At 45.1% G+C, this 17,240-nt stretch overlaps 1 protein-coding gene across 1 annotated transcript; it reads right to left on the reverse strand.

Moving 5' to 3' along the window:
* Positions 1-1,808: 1,808 nt before the first annotated feature.
* On the reverse strand, positions 1,809-13,969 carry LOC125528901 (homeobox-DDT domain protein RLT2). The gene is made up of 18 exons (XM_048693324.2): positions 13,235-13,969; positions 12,601-13,101; positions 12,223-12,299; positions 10,616-11,113; positions 10,436-10,528; positions 10,195-10,359; positions 9,882-10,104; positions 8,911-9,011; positions 8,427-8,513; positions 7,959-8,111; positions 7,711-7,860; positions 6,955-7,164; positions 6,187-6,861; positions 5,560-6,108; positions 4,085-4,702; positions 3,883-3,987; positions 3,162-3,425; positions 1,809-2,988 (listed from the first exon to the last, which is right to left on the reverse strand). Exons 1-18 carry the CDS (start codon positions 13,419-13,421, stop codon positions 2,065-2,067), a joined length of 5,580 nt encoding a protein of 1,859 aa, XP_048549281.2. The 5' UTR covers positions 13,422-13,969; the 3' UTR covers positions 1,809-2,064.
* Between the last annotated feature and the right edge of the window lie 3,271 nt (positions 13,970-17,240).

Here is a 17,240-nt window from a genome sequence, read left to right on the forward strand (position 1 = left end):
TCTTGATCTTGAAGTGCCGTCGGGTATCCGGTATAGTGAAGTCTGTGGCTCATAGTGCCTTGCAAATAGTGCACAACTCTTTCAACATCACGACAATGTTCATATCCTACTCCCTCCGTTCCAAAATAGATGACTCAACTTTGTACTAACTTTAGTACAAAGTTAATATAAAGTTGGGTCATCTATTTTGGAACGGAGGGAGTAGATTGGAAACAAACCAACTCAGTTGGCTCACAACAAACGTGATGTCAGGCCTCGTAGCGCAAGCTAGGTACATAAGTGAATCAATCACTTGAGTGTATCTCGTTTAATCTATAGCAGTGCCTTCGGACTTTCGAATCCGCATGCTAGGATGATATGGTGTTGGAGGAGTTTTGCAATCCGAATACCCAAAGCGACCCGGAATCTTGCTCCACCAAGTGATCTGCCTTTGGAAGAGCTTCGCCAAGTGATCTGCCACTCGATCCAATGCACCTTCGAGGCCACCGCAGAGATCAGGACCGCGCTCGCTTGCCCAGTCACCACCACATTCTTGATTACTTACTTGGGCTTGCCGCTATCTATGCGGAAGGTGCCAACCTCGGCGTTGTTGACGTTGGTGGACAAGATGCTCAAGAAACTTGCCACTTGGAAGGCGCCCCTCCTGTCGTGCGGTGAGCGCCTCGCGGTGGGACGAGACTTGCCTGCTCCCCCGGCGTGTGGCCATCCGTGCTCCCGCGTACGTGGCTTGATTTGATTGGAGAAAATAAGGCCCAGCCCCACCCCCTTAAAATCAGGGGGGATGATTAAATTAGAAAGAAAAGAGAAAAAAAAGACAACCGTAGGATGAAATGAGAGCACGGATGGGAACATGAGGAGGGAGCACGCAAGACGAATCCCTCGCGGTGATGTGGCACGTGCTCTCAGCCATCCACGTCCACATCCTGCTGGCCATGATGAGTCACTCACGTCATTCGCGATTTCCTCTGACATGGTCGCAAGGATGCTAAGGCGGGCTCGTGCCTAGTTAGTTGGCCCCGAGTTTGCCGACCGCTTGAGCTGGGCGTGCACGACCTCCAATGCGCCGGCATTGCTCTTTGCGTCTGTTGGTTGTGGCTCCAGTCCACAGACAATTCTCGGCCCTAGAGGCATCTCCAGCTGCTCGCGGATCCCGATGTTGGCAGCTTCTTCTGCGCGTCCACTTCATGGGCACCAGGCGACGGGCGCACTTGCAAATTCTGGTGCGGCCATTGGCTCGATGGCCGCTCCATCTCTGAGATAGCACCGACTCACCTCCCTCGTCCCCAAGAGGATCTATCGCACCCGCATGGTCTACGAGGCCATACCAAACAGGGCATGGATCTAAGACATCCATCCCTTCCTCCCTCTCTTCTTGCGGGGTATCTCTATAACTGTTTCGTTAGTTCTCTCTCCCCTGTGAGCAAGCATGTTCCTACCATGTAAAGACATTGATCAATCGTCAGCTTCAAGGTTAAGTACGTACTCCATTACAGCGGCTGGAGACGGTTTCAGACAGAGATATGCTTTGCATGAGCTTCAGCCAGGCTTTACATGAGTGAATTCCAAATCCAGCTTCTGCCACAAAATTTTAATATGTTTGTGCGTGCTAGATGCAAAGATTATGCATGTTTCTAAATCCCTGCAGGTTATATATTCAGATGTTCTAAGATATGGAAATTTCTTTTGTCGCTTTGGTTGATTAGTGTTAGAAATGTAAGGGACAATCTATTGGCGCAGCATTTGGTTGGTTACTGTGCTTATCAAGTGCGCGGTTGCTCACTCTGCAACGAGATGAACGGTAACAGGAATGAAGCAGAAAGTACCACTTCTATAACCGACGGTAATCTTGTATACACTGGGAGCATCTAGTCTGTAAGCAACTAACAAGTATGTACAAAGCTCAAGTCCAGTCCAGCGGGAGCAAGCAAATTTGCGTCCCAACAATCAAATGTAAACCTATTTCATCCTCTTCGATACTTCTTTCAGCATTTGGGCGACCCAAGGCCAAACTGTAGATCAGTCATCACTACTCGGCAGCATGGACCCGGTTCTTCCTGACATCTCTTATTCACTATACTCTGAAGAATAGGATGTTGCATCATCGTCGTCGGCGTTCCCCGCTCCACCCTGACTACCACCACCGTCATCATCGTCGCCGTCATCACCAAGTTCGTCATCCCCGCTCATCTCAGCATCATCGTTGTCTTCGTCCATAGGTTGCTCAGCATCATAGTCAGCCCCGTCCTCCTCATCGTATTCATCATTATCTTCTGACTCCGAATCCATCATCTGACGGGGGCTGGATGCAGAATTGTCCCTTGAATAATCTGGAAGCTGCTCATCGTAATCCTCGTTCATGGGCTCGCCATTTTCTTCGTCCCCTTCTGATTCATCTGATTGAGATACTGAGTTGTCCTCGTCATCCTCGGCATATGCTCGTCTATCCAAGCCCCACTCTTCCGCACCAGAGCTCTGTGGAGAATGCAGAGTCATAGGCTTTGCATTACTTAGCATGCCAAAGGTTCCCAACAAGTTTGCCTTTGGAATTGATCTGGCTCCAAGCTCAACTGGCTGCCTAGGCCTAACAGTTCGAAGTCCTCGTCCTCGTCCTCTTCCACGACCTCCGACACTGCCACTGCCACTGCCACTTTCAGTGATACTGCCACGTCCACGTCCACGTCCTCGCCCGCGCCCACGGCCGCGACCACGCCCACGGCCTCGGCCAGCTTGCTTATCTGTGGTTTCCTTATAAGACACATTGTTGTCATCCCTGAACTCAATCCTGGGAGAGCTGCCAACACCTCTTGGGACCCTGCCACCACGACTGAGGGATCTACCTCCCCTGCCACGCCCTCGACCTCCTCGTCCACGGCCTCTAAGACCATTGCTAGGAGTCAGCTGCGCTCCAACATGATGATCAAAGCCAGGAGCTCCCACCGGCCCCATTTCTTGTTTGTTCTTAACAGCAGTATATCTCGAAGGACCCTTCTGCATAGAAGAAACAAGGTATGATGAAAAAAGAGCGTTAAGATATCCAAACAAATCATCGTGATGTATCAACACATCACATAATTTAAGGCATCAAAGATGACACCTCATTACCAGCAAATCATGCAAATACCATGAAAAGATATGCAATAATAATAAGGCAAGACACTCACAATGAAATCCCCAGCTTCTCGCTCTTTATTTAATCCTGCCTTTTGATCAAGCGTGTACGAGAGGGAAGAATCAAGGTCTAACAGCCGTAATGTAACAGCAGCAGCAGTGCTGGGTACCCATGGAAGTACAGCAGCAGATCCAGAACATGCAATAGAATTCCGACCAGCAAAATCTAGTGTATTTGAATTAAGCAACTCAGCAGTCGTTTCAAAGTTAGATGACAAGTAATCCCTTTTTAGTGCACCTTCCAGCACAGTTAACAGCTGCAAAAACATGACGACAGCAATATTTCAGGTGGGCAAATACAAACATGTATAAAGGTTCCTGCTAAGTTACTCTCGCTATTAAAACATGGTAAAGTAGCAACTGCTAGAACATTTAGGCTGGCAAACTGAAGCAAGTTGGTGGTGATGGAATCCTTATGGTTTAAAGCAGTATCGATCTAACTATTAGAGGGACTTAGATGACTGTCATCTCTTGTCTAAACTATAATCTACATCACGAGAACTAAAGCAGCGCATGTACAGTTCATTGGGTGAAATAATTTCCAGAATGTTCTTTGTGGACAAGTGGATCCGATGTGAGGCCCCTCTCAACCAAACTAAATAAACTACTTGGTGCATTGAGTACTAATGATAAAACTCAAGGCAACCGTGTCTACCAAACAAAAAGAAACTACTTGGTGCATCGACTATAATAGAAAGGGAAAGGATGAGGAACCTGGAAAATTTCTTCGTTGGATGATGTAGAAAACAACTTAACACCCCATGATTTTCGATATCCATCTGTCCAAAATGGTTGGAGAGCTTCTGCTGGAACCGAGGCCTGAGATACAAAATGCTAACAACTTAAACAACAGAGCTACTAGAAACAATCACAATAGGAACAGCAGGTCAATGACTAAAAACATGTAATTACCAACCTCAATGGTAGCTAACAGCAGCTTCAGCAATCTCGGTCTTATGGGAACAGAATCATCTGATATTTGTATCTTCCAATTAGGATCGGTTCTCCGTTTCTCCTCACATTGTGACGTATGTTCCGAGAGACTGTGAATGGATTTGAATGTCTTGTGGCAAGACGAACAGTGTGTTTCTTCAGCTAAATAAATCTGATAGCAATAATCACAACCATGTATCAAATCAGAACACCGTTTCTTTCCATATTTCATGGCACATGTGGACTGATGATTGCCCTCCCACATCCACTTCAGAAACATACATGCCCTCTTGGAAATAGCAACCTTCTCAAGATCATTACGCCCGAGCTCTATCTTGAAAGAATCCGAGTATGCCACTCCAGTATCAGAAACGACACCTGAAAGGGTGCTGCATGGACTTCCAAATTCATTACTATGATTTGGGCTAATGATTTCACTACTTCCATTTCTCAAATTCCTTCCAGCTGAGTGTTCTATAGTGGCACACTTTATCCTCCCTATAGCATCCTTAAAGGTTGACTCGATGCTTTGCAACATTGAATGCAGATGTGACTCCCGGATGCCACGAGTGTCAAGGGAAGCTACTAAAGCATCAAATGCCTGCATTTTACGGCAAGACATCATGTTAAAACGGTGATTCTAATTCTGCAGATACATTGTAAATGAGATAATGCAGTTGGTTGTGTAAAAAAACACAAAAATCTCTTTAAGAGTGACGTAGTACATAATCAGTTAATAAGAATTTATGTCCACTTGCTAAATGATGGAGGAAGATGAATGATAATCACTCTAATAAGTATCTACTTTTTCAATAGATCAGCTGCTGTTAGCAGTTCAGAGTTGATTGGCAGCATATGCTCCAACACCAGTCCAAACACCAAGGGTAGTAAACTTAAAGAAGAGGTCAGCAAGTAATAATCAACAATAAAAACTAGTTAGAAATTCTCATTTCAAGCTGGTCACAGAAAACTCAATTTCTAGCCGGCACCAGCAGAAATCAGTGCATCCGAGTAATACAGCACAACACTGGCTGAACATTCACAACAATCTTGAGAAAGGGAGTATTAGAATGGGAGAGGAGAAAGCAAATAATATCTAAAAGCCATTCGATCGAGTATAGGTAGATGGTTTATGTCATCCAACAAAAATAGTTTTCAGAAAGACACCATGAGCAATTTCACTTTACTCTTATCAATTGTGCCCTCCCACAGCCCCACCCTCCAATGATATAGATGCAATCCATTCAACTTGAGGTAACAATTCTCTCTCGTATTTGAATGTCATGTGTTCATACTTTAACATGATCGCATAAAGTAAATTGCACAAGCAATGAAGTGACTGATTAACAGATAGAAGGACAAAATGAACCAGCTGAACTGCATCATGTGTCAGCTTCTATTGAGAATATTGGACGACAGATCTGCATTTTTAAGAGTTAAGAATTAAAAAATACCCACCTCAGCCGAGTCAATGAGCCTCCAGTATCCATCTCTAGATTCAAAGAATATTCTTCCAGACCCAGGGTCATTGGATGATACAGAAGTAGAAAACTGCCAATACCGATTCCGTCTTCGATCTTGTCCAAGAGGCAATGATCTGTAGACATACAGCTGTTCTGCCTTATGACCTATGAATGATTTCAACTGAGATCGTGTTTTCTCAGATGAAGCATATTGCTGAGCAGACAAGCTCTCTGGGTTAGCATTGGATATCCTGCTTACACCATTCCCCTCGTGAACCATATTACCAGCATTAAGTTGACTTTGTTGGTCGACGAGAAAATCATTGTTTACTGAGCTGGCCTTTCCACCATTCTCTTTGATGAGATTATGTACTGGAGTAAGAGTGCATTCACCAACATTATTTCCTTGATCCGCATCAGCCTTCAAATCCGTGCAAGGATCATGTTGCATTCTGCCTGCAAACTCTTCCCTTGAACGCCTTCTATCAAGTTGTGACTCTGCCCACATTTGCTTTTTTAAAGCATTTGCTGCCTCAAGACGTTCCTGCAAAAGTGCAGTCACTTGCTCAGATGCCGTTCAATGGGAAAATATCAAGATATAGAGATTAGGCAAGATAAATACCTCCAGAATTGCACGCATAGAATTTCCTTCAGTGGCAACACCAATCAGTGCAACCAATGCATTGAGGCGTTCCTCCACACTAAGATCACAGTAGTCACCTTCAGCTAGCCCCTGAACCCAGGATTCCCCTTGGTTACTTTCATCAATCTCTGCGTCTTGTGAAGCTCCAATGGGTGGATCACTTGAAGTACTAACTGCAGTGGACTTATCTACCATACGCTGCAAGCCACTTGGAGATTTACTGTGAGGGCTTGATGGCATAGATGGGTTAATCACACCTTTTACTTCATCATTTGTGTCACCAGCTGCAATTGGCAAGCCAGCATCTTTTGCTCTAGCTACTGAAGCATTGACATCTTTTTCGTCTATATTCACTTCATCACCATCAGGATCATCATCGGCCTCGTCACATTCAGAATCATCATCCCCCCTTTCAGCATCCTCCACATCCTTTTCCACTTCTTCACACCCCGAAAGTGCATTCTGAAACACCCTTATTTTTTCCCTTGCTTCTGAGAACACAGCCTCAGAATCAGCTGGGTCTTTTCTATAAGGAGTTTTAACACAATATGTCGAGGGCGCAGTTCTTTCAAAAAGCTTGGTATCCCTTGACAATGCAGCAGATATAGATGCCTCAGGTGTCTTGCTTGTTGTAAGGTCCCTAAGTCCAGATCTCTGAAGGGATTAATAATGAAATCAAGAAGGTCAGATAAGTAAACAATATCAGGTCAGGGTTAGTTTGGAAGAAAAACTGAGATGCAGATGTACCTGAATTTTTTCTGCAACTTCCAGTATCGAGAGACCTTCGTCTCCTTCAAGTGATAAAACATGGAAAGCAGCAAATTTTACCGTTCCAGGTGTCAGACGGTGCCTAGACCTGCGACGGTTGGTGTAGCCCCTTTCTTTCATCAAAGCAGCAGATTTCACAGCTGCTGAACCATTTCGCAGAGTGGAAATAACATCCGCACTATTCCGGCCCTGTCAACAAATTTTGCATTAATTTGATCAAAGTTCTCGAGTATATACACTCTTTTCTAGCCATGAAGAACAAAAGAGCACAAATTGTAGGTTCATAAAAGCTATAGAGCTGCAAATATGTACTCTTAAGTTTCAATTATCATGAACAGCATAAATACTGTCAGTTATCATCCAAGATAATCAGGTGTCCTTATAAAACTAAGAATTGCACATGGTTTGATGAGTATAATAGTATTGTTTACTCCCACCCACTTAGCAACAACCACTTGAGGTTAAGTAGACAGTTCTCATAAGTACCAGGGTTCTAGTCAGATGGTTTTATAGTTCACATGGACACAGCCCGTATTTCATAGTAAACATGGACACAGCCCCATATTCCATGGGGTCATAGACTTTTTTGTCACTGGGGTCATATACCTTTTTGTAACTGGGGCCATATATACTTTGTCCTACAATATACTCCCTCCGTCCCATATATTGTGGGACAGAGGGAGTAGCTGTCAAGCTAATATCATATGTATATTGGAAACTTTCAAAAGTCAATACCTCATTATCGTCATGGTATACATCTTCAGTCCTTTTCTTCAACTGAGGCCCAAAACCAGCAGATAAACCAAATTGGCGCAATATTTCAGGCCACGTAAGATAAGTCAAGTGGCGCTGCCAGGTAAGTATGTTGAACCCCCAAGCATATGCCTAATAGCAAGAAATCAGATGTGTTAAATTATAGATAAAATTGGTTCTGTGCGGAACAAAATCTATGTTATAGAAAAGGAGGAGATATGCACACACACCCCTTCAACAATCTGTGGATGTCCACCTCCGGGGTTAGCAGAACTGCTCTGATTCACTCCGGAAACAACTGAAGAAGTCCGGGCAACATCCTCAATATCTTTTATGATGGATTTCAGCACAGCAACATGCAATTCCCCCAACAACCTTGAGTCCTGCCAAATGAATACCAGCAACCAACAGACAAAGTCAAATTTCATAAAAGGCGCAGAAATAAAATCTCTGAAAACTTAATCATGATCCAAGTCCGACAGTCAAATGCCAGTTCAGTCTTACTCTTTAGCATCCAACAGTCAACGTATGAATGAATAGGGTATGAAAACCAAGGAAAGAGGAGTAAACGAATGGAGAAGTCTAGGGTCTTATTCAAATATAACCAGCATCGTATAGCAGGTGCGCATCTCAGCATTGATTAGAGTCAACAGTACAAAGTTTCTGTTTTAGCATCATAGATCGGGCAAATAACTTACATAATCATGAAGAGATTGCACAAACTCGTCGAGTGTGAATGATGGAAGCTCAAGTACATCCGCAAAGGTAAAAAAGAACTTCCACACCTGAATTTCATAGAAAGCAGCTTCAGTTAAAAAAAGAATACACTCTAGCATATACTTTGAAAAGAAGGTCCTGTCATCGTTTTACAAAAAATGTGCAGATTAACAAAGCAAGCAAACACATGTACAAGATTCTTTTTCATACACAATTGCCAAAGAAGCATATGTAGTAGTAGAAGAATAAGACTTTCTAGAGGAACAATACGATGACAGAAATTGTATTCTTTACACTTCAGCTTTACAATTGTGCCCTTCGTTTACACAGGGCAGCAAGATTTTTAAAGTGCAATTTTCAAGCTTCAGTTTACCCATCTTTGGGTGTGTGGTTGTGGGTGGATTGCTGGTGAGAGGATTTAGGGGACAAAAGAAAAAAAAGTTGAAGAATCAGATCAGGAAGTACCATCAGAAGGTTTCCAATGTTACTCTCAGAACTTGTCCATGGCTTTATTGAAAATGGCACCTTCAATCTCACAGCTTCAGTAGGAAACTGTGTCAGCATTCCTGCACAAGGATAAACCACAATTCAGATGTTGCATTAAGCTGCTACACTTCAAGCTTAAACAGAGCCAAAGTAGCAAGCAAAAAAAGTTCCTCTTTTTTGTGATATTTATAACTCAACCAAAGAAAGTGTTCATATGATATAGCACCAGCTAAGCAGTAAATAATCATGAGATCACTTGATCTACTCCCTTGGGTTCCCTAAAAAGCTGTGCTTTGAACAAAGCCAAGGTAACTTTTAAACATTGACTAGCAGTATCATTGGGCATATTTAGACTGGGTGCCTCTAAATCATATGTGCAAATTTCTCTTGAAAATTACTTTCATACCATATAAATTAGTAGGTTGCACACCATGCCACTGTCCAAAGTGACAGCTATTATATGATACTAGAGGGAGTATCTGTTTTCACACTTATAATGATTTTAATATGGGAAGGGTAGACTCCCTTGTGCCTTAAAATATTGAACATTAATGAAATTTATTTCTTTAGTAGCTTCCTTATTAGGAAAAAAAAAGTTAACAGCAGGCAAGGCTCAAATGTTTGAACAATTAAATATATTAAATTAAACTAGTCCAAATTATTTTAAAAAGTACTCCATTCTTATAATATATTGATAACCCAAGTAGCAGCAGAACTTCCGGCTGAAAATGTACTAGGAACAGGTAGATCATAAATTTCAAGTTGATAATCCTTTTGACATAGAACTTGTCTTTGGACATACAAAAGATAAGTCTAGGTACCCAATTGAGAAAGAGAATGTTCAGTATTAAATCGACATATGCTTTTTCTTTTCTTTTTCTGAAACAAAAACAAAGGAACCAAAGGCAGTGCAGAGTACATAAGCATAGATCCAGGAATGTAGTGCAGACCTCTAAATGAATCGAGTTGCTGCAATGTGTCACTATCAAGAGAAAGCATCGAGGGCAACCCTTTGCTTCGTGAAACCAGTTCCATTAGTTCTAACCGTTCATCTTCCATTAGTTCCATGTACTCCCGTGCAATTCTACGTGCTGTAGCCCTTTCATTAGCAGCCTTTTGTCTTGCAGCTTCTTTCTCCTTTCGAAGCTCCTCTTTCTGCTTTAGTTTTTCGGCCTGTGCAGAGAACAGGTTATAAACTGAAAAGTACAAGTGGTCTAATCTCTATGCCTGATGCATTTATAGTTTAGGAGCCAGTGAACTAACTCTCAAGGATTGTTTCACCAAAAACTTCTCCATGCGCTTCTGTTCACGCCATTGTTCCTTCTGGAGTCTCTCTTCTTCCCTCTGTTTTTCGCGCATAAACCTCTCCTCTTCTTTTTTTCTTTCACGGTCATACCTCTCAACTTCCTTCCGCATTTGTTCTTCTCTCTGCAAATATATTAGAATGTTAAATGCCTTACCATGAAAGACACAATTGACCTTCTATAACATGAACAAGGAATACCTTTTTCTTCAACACATCTTGCTTCTCGAGTTCCTTTCTTATCCGTTTTTCTTCAGCATCAACTTCCTTCGCAATCTTTGATTCTTCATTATGCTGGAGTAAATATGAGAACAAAGATCATACATCAACTCACATGATGTGTGCAGAAAAAAAATGGCATCCATGAAGCAAAAATCATACTTTTCGCTTTCTATCCAGTCGATATGCATCTTCATCGTGATAATCCACTCCTTCAGCGGATGCAAGGGGATTCTGAAGTCCAGCAACCTGAGGAATGCCAAACTGGCCTTCAATTGGAGCAGGACTAACATCAATATTCGAAGCCATCTCATAATCTGCGGATCCCGACAGGGAGATCAATGGTTTTCCATGTTGAATTAAATGGCTAGAGCCAGATACTTGACCATCAAATGCATAGCTAGATGCTTTCTCAGCACCATGTAGTAAGCGTGATCCTGTAGACAGAGAAGATATCCTCGAATTTGAAGCTTCCGCTGAAGCATCATAAAAACACGACTGGCTTGTTCTCTCATATATATCGCTAGTGTGTTCTGGAAGAAACTGGTACTCATGTACTGCCCGTGAAGGAAGATGAGAAGAATTTCCAGACATGTACTTCCTCTTCCCAGTAACTGTACTTGAAACAGAAGGGTCTATGCTTGGCAAGAATGCTGATGCCTGCAAGGAAAAAACAGAACAAAAATACTGTCAAACTAAAAACAACAAGGCAAGCAGAAAACAGAACAGGAGGATACAGCTACTGTAAAATTGAGTATGAAGTATGGAAGTACAAGTGCGATGTGATCAGTCATGAGAGAGGAACACATGTTTGTAGTAATCAAGCTAACAAGGACCACTCATCCACGTATTGGTCCATAAACAGAGCAGAAGATACGTCTCTCGTTGCACTATTCCCTTTAATGCAACAATATATATACAAGGAATAAACTCAAAATTTTCCATTTAATGGAGCCAAGGGTAGCAATGTACAGTTACTGCAAAAGGCCATGCCTTGTACTTGAGTCAAATGAGCATTCTACATCACTAAAAGGACAAACCAAGAGATAGAAGCTCCCACACCAGGTGGGGTCTGGGGAAGGATTATAGACATCAAATCCGAAATTGACTTCATAGGTCCATCGATAAAGTTCCAGTACAGCAACTTGCTAGTTTACATACATTATAAAATCATTGTGGCCATTTTACAAAGACGCCATAAGGTAGGCTCTGCGCAAATAATTAGCAGTTGTCTCTAAACCATATAATTTCCTTGGTTAGGCTGCTCACATGATTGGTTAATTTTGCCTTTGAGCAGCTAATCAGGTCAACAAGGCCAGAAAACCATAAAGAATATACATCATAACATATATCATTAGGCCTAGCCTGTTAATCCCAAACTTGGCCCCAAAGCCAGTTGGGACAAATTCGCACAGATACTACACGCAGCCAGCTTTCAAGATTAGCCATGATGATTTCGCCATGTTATATGCAGCGCTGCTTAGGCTCCAATATCTTCATAAGTAACTATGGTGCATCAAATGCAAATGTGCAAGTAGTGCCTCAACAAACATTTGAAGTATTCAGAGGTGGCTCTGCATGAAAGACAGTTCGCTCCTTGCAGGCAAACAGGGATATAAATGAATAAACCCTCTCATCAAACAGTTTATTATGAATGCAAACTGGGATAGACTAGTTAACCTTCTACTCAGACCATCTACTCGGTAACAGGGGTGCAGCTCAGTGACGGCCAAAATTAAACATGTGTCTGCAAATGCACTGAAGCATACCTTCATGGGCTTGGGATCGTGTGCAGAAAATACACTGGTCTCATGTGATCGATAAGGCTGCTTCCGCTGCTCTGGAACTACTCCATAACATGACAAGAGCAGAGTTCAAGTCAGAATATCGATAGTATATACTATACAACAACAACAACAACAACAACAACAACAACAAAGCATTTAGAATATTGGAAGTATCACACAAACAATTGGCATCAACAGCAACACTACTAAACGATATAGTATCTAACACTTGCGTGAACACAAAAATAATTCAAGTTCATATCCACCTCTATTTACTCATTTGTGCCATTAAGCATGCAAACATACTAGGCACAAACGAAGAAAAGAAAAAGGGAAGCACAATGGGCATAACACTCATACCAACAGGCATAGGCGCTCCAAATGCACCAGGAGGGAGCGGATCAAAGTGATCACCAAGCACGGGCCCATCCTCCCTCAGCGGCTCTCCTATGAGCTGCTGCACGGTCTCGATCGCCCGGTGCGCGGCCCGCGTGAGCTGCACCGGTGCCTGCGGAGGCAGCATGACCTGATGCGCCGCCTCGTAGTACCTCCTGTCAACCTCTGGAGCAGAAATCCTCGGCACGGCAGACGAGCGGCCAGGCCCTCTGCGGGAGCTGCCGCAGGGCAGCAGCAGCTGCTCGCCGTACGTTGGCTCGGCGTGCGGGTGTGGCAGCGAGTGGTGCAGCACGGGCGGGGGCGCCAGGACCGGCACGGCGACCTCCTCGTCCCGCCGCTTGGTGGCGGGCGGCGGCCTGCGGTCCTTGAGCCTCCGGTGGCAGAACCACATCTGCAGCTGCCTGTCCGTGAGCCCCAGCTTCGCCGACAGCTCCACCCGCTTGGCCTCGTTAGGGTACGGGTCATCTGCACCATCACCAGAAACAGCGCTGATTAAATCCTAGGGAAAAAACTGACGAGCGCGCGTGCATACTTGGATCGAAAATCCTGTGAGAAAAACACTAGCGAAATTCAGAGAGGGAAGGAAGCGTGGGCGAACCTGTGTAGGTCTGCTCGAGGACCTCCAACTGGTAGGGCGTCTTCATGACGCGCCTCGCCGTGGGCTTCCCGCTGGATCCAGACGCGCCGCCGGGCCCGGCCCCGGCAGCCCCCGCGGAGGGCGCCGACGCGGGGCTCCCCGGCGCGGCCCCGGCCCCCTCGTCCCCTCCGTCGCCGGAGGAGTCCATCCCGCCTCGGTCCGAATCGAATCGAACCCTACCTAGATCCGCCGAAACCTAACAACAGCAACCGCCCTCACGCCCCCTCGAACCCCGCGGCCGCGGCCGAAGGCTCGAATCCGGACCCGCGCCGGGAACCACAGGAGCGCGAGGGAACCGGAGGAGGAAGGGGAGGCGGCGACTGGGATTGGGATTGGGGGAGAGGGGCGGAGGAGGAAAGACGGGAGGCCACGGGATGGATTTGGATTTGGATTCGGGTCGCGGGACGATGATGCTGCTGTTCCATGCTACGACTACTAAAAACCCCTCCCCTTTCCGCTCTCCGTTTATTATTTGCTCCTTCTCCTTTGCTTGCTGTTGTTAATGGGAATAATGACGCGCGGATTCGCTCGCGATCGATGCTGGCCTATGGCGCGTCTGCGTCTGCTGGAAGGAAGGAAATTTCGTATCTCCGGAGTCCGGAGGGGTGGATTTGGACGGGGCGGGCGCGTGCGTGTTCATAGGTTGTTCCTCGCGCCGTAGAACTGCCTCTGGATCTTCTTCTTTTTTTTTTTTGAGGATCCGCCGCTGGATCTTCTGTGGGTGGGGTGGGGAGCCATGGGTCCGCGCCCGGGGGTCAGTCAGGTGAGTAGTACGTCAGCTTGCCTCTGGGTCAAGCCGGCCGGCCGGTCGGTCGATCAAGTCAACTCAGCCACTTTTATTACTAGTATTTTTTATTTTTTATAATTATTATTATTTGGAAAAAGTGAGTATTCATTTATTCCTTTTTTTGTGTCGATATTCATTTATTCCTCAGTAAATAGCTCTACACTGTATGAAACCTGGTGCACACAACGCGCAGTGCTACCTCCGGATCTCCCTACACTAGCTAGCTAGACTATGAGCAGCTATGTTTTGATTACCATCTAGTTTCTGGTGTCTCTCGTCCTGCCATTCAGGCAGGTCTCGAATGCTTGTAACAGTTTGCTGTGACTCGCTTTGCTTCGTTTTTATAAAATGGAGCGGGGGGAAACCCCTTTCGATCAAAAAAAAAGAACAAACACACAAAGCTGTAGGAGCTTCTTAATCTATGGCATCAAATGTCCATAGGCAGAGCGGTAAGTGAATCATCCGTCAAGGAAGCGATAGCAAGTTAGCAACCGAGCTATCTTGCTAGACCACAATTGGTAGGGCAGGGCGTTGCACACTCATAGATAAACATTCAAGATTTGTGCTAACCTCTGCTTCCCGCGTCCTTACAGATGGAATTGTGAGCTGGGAAAATTACTAAACCATCGGAATTTTTTTCACATATGAGCCGTCCACCGATGACGTTGTGTAGCCTGTGGGCGGCTTGGGCCACGACTTCCTAGTCACCCAAGCAGGTTCACGCCTGATAGGTATTTCAACAACGGAGGTCTTGCCCATGATAATCTACTCCATGCTGTGTTTTTGTGCCTGGTTGTACAAAGTGAGATGCATGCGGAGATGGTGCTTCCTTTACAGGCACCAGGTCGTTGTGTAGGCTCCAGATCCTCCACAGAAGCATGATGATCATGGACCTGATGTGAGCTGACTGATCCGCCAAACAACCAATCTTGTACTAGCTTGGTATTTTCTACCAATGGCTAGTCACATCTCATCTTCTCCAACAGATTCCTTGCATGCGGAAACAAGTCTTCCAATTCTGCACCACAAAATGATCATTGTACCGAAACATTTACATGGTGTCTTGCTTTGCAGCTATTCGTTGGGAGGGCATCAACTACAACCTTTCAGGCGAACATACGCATCTTATGTCGCACAGTGGCTTTCCAAATCAAATTTCGGCACATACGCTCTTTGTCCGGACTCGCACTGCATTATGCTCCTGCACATGTTCTTGCATCGCAAGGTGATATGCGATTTTTACTGAAAAAATTCCATGTTTCCCGGGGAACCAAGCGATAAAATCTTCCTCCTAGCTCGGTGAAGCTCTGATAGACCAGTGTTTATTGACGAGTTCGGTGTTCCATCGACCATTGATGTCGAGCAGATCAAAGACTTTCTTGAGTCGGCATCTCCCTTTAGGAGAGATGGGTCTGAGAAAGGGGGATCCCTCCACAAGCAGATTTTGTTGTTGTTGCTAACACCCCTAATCATGCCTCATATTACATTCTTAAGAAGTTGATCCTTACTATTACAATTCTCTCAACATGCACACTATCCACATCACCATCATGCCACCTCGTCATTTGGTTTGCAGCCTCACCACATCAGCATCATGCTATCTCAGCATTTTTCCCACGAATTATGTGATTAAACTCTGATAATTAATTGAAGCGGGCATGTTCCATCTTCCATTATCAATGATCCGGTGCGTTTCACATTTAGTCTACCAAGTACCAACTGTTTGATTTCTTTCTGCCTCTTTGCCTCTTCAAATCCACGACAACCACCTCTTAATCGGTTACAGAACTTCCCCTTCCCTCTCGAGCTCATCTTTCCCTTTCCCAATCCCTCTCCTCTGCCTGGACCGAGCCGCGGTTCCATTGCTGCCCACCAGATCATCGAGAAGCACAACTGAATTAGCCTATGCACACGCCATTGCTCTGCTCTGGGTCCTAGCATCGGCGGCCTCAGACGCTTTGGACGTGGCGATTCCCGCCATGGCCCCCAATCTGGAGGAGTTCGGGTTCCAGTTGTAGGAGCTTGGGAAGGAGGAGCACGCCGGGAAGGTGGTCTTCCACGAGTGCCCCGTGTTCCTCTGCTACAAGGGCCATGAGGAGTTGCCATCGCACATCGAGCCCGTGGAGTCTGATCGCCTCCCCCACCTCCTCGCTGCCGCCATCAACGCCCGCAAGCCCAACCTGAAAGAAGAGCGTGAGCATCTCTTCCTCTTCTCCCTCTCCCTAAACTTGCTTTTGGATTGGTTGTATCTCCTTTTGTGATGTTGTATGCTTCTGCTATTGTAGTGTTATTTGGCTATGCTATTCTTTCTTGGAAAGTTTCAAGTTGCAGAATTGTGTAAAATTGTGTCTGAGATATATTAAAACTTGACATGATATGGCTGTTGTACAGGCCCGTACCGTGGACATGTGTAGCGTGTGTGGCTGTACAGGGCCCCCAAATCAGTGGGGCCCCAAATTTGTATATACTTAGTACTAGTATTCTTAGTAATTAGCACAAAACAGGTTGTAGCATGCCTGCGGGGCCCCACAATGAATTAACTGAGCTAACTCCCAACTTGTGTTCCTAAGAGTAGTAAATTACAACGCCGCCGCTGTTGGTCGTTCCTCTTGGGCCCTTTTCTCACGCACGCCTCTCTCTCTATTACCATTCTCTCTTCGTCTTCTTCACAACGCCGCCGCCGTTCCTCTTTCCCTGCTAGATTAAATCAATCTCCAGTCCTTCACTAGCCAACGTTCCGCTCCAAATCCCTCAGCTATTAATTTTTCACGATTTCCCCAAATTATCCGTTGCAATGAGCTGTGGAATAGGTAACGTATCACTTCCAATCCCCATCTATTTATTTGGTTGGTGTTCTATTCATCTCGAATCATCAGACCTGCAAATCAGTCTTTCACTCGACCTCCTTCGTTTCCAGTTGCCACCTTGCCGGCCCTGCGACCTGTGTGTGTTAGAATCAAGTGGAGCCTGGATCCCTAGAGGCCCTGCTCGTCACAGAGATCCAAGCGCTCAGCGGGCTGGATGAGGCTGCGAGTTCTTGATCGCCAAAGCAACACGCATCTCCTCCCCCTGATCTTCTTCTCACATCGATCGAAGACAGGTTCTTTTGTTTCATTCTTTTTTGACCGCAGGTTCATTTTTTAGTTCCTGTGTCGCTTATTTTACTTTCTGCAATGTCCT

Source organism: Triticum urartu, chromosome 1A (genome assembly GCF_056163025.1).
Source record: "Triticum urartu cultivar PI428250 chromosome 1A, HENAU_Tu73, whole genome shotgun sequence".
Classification (NCBI taxonomy): Eukaryota; Viridiplantae; Streptophyta; class Magnoliopsida; order Poales; family Poaceae; genus Triticum; species Triticum urartu.

Coding starts and splice junctions, on each gene's coding strand:
- LOC125528901 (XM_048693324.2), bottom strand. CDS start 13,421: ATGGACTCCTCCGGCGACGGAGGGGACGAGGGGGCCGGGGCCGCGCCG. Junction 7,165..7,710: donor TATACCATGACGATAATGAG/GTATTGACTTTT, acceptor ATTTGTTGACAG/GGCCGGAATAGTGCGGATGT. Junction 2,989..3,161: donor GAGAAGCTGGGGATTTCATT/GTGAGTGTCTTG, acceptor TCTTCTATGCAG/AAGGGTCCTTCGAGATATAC.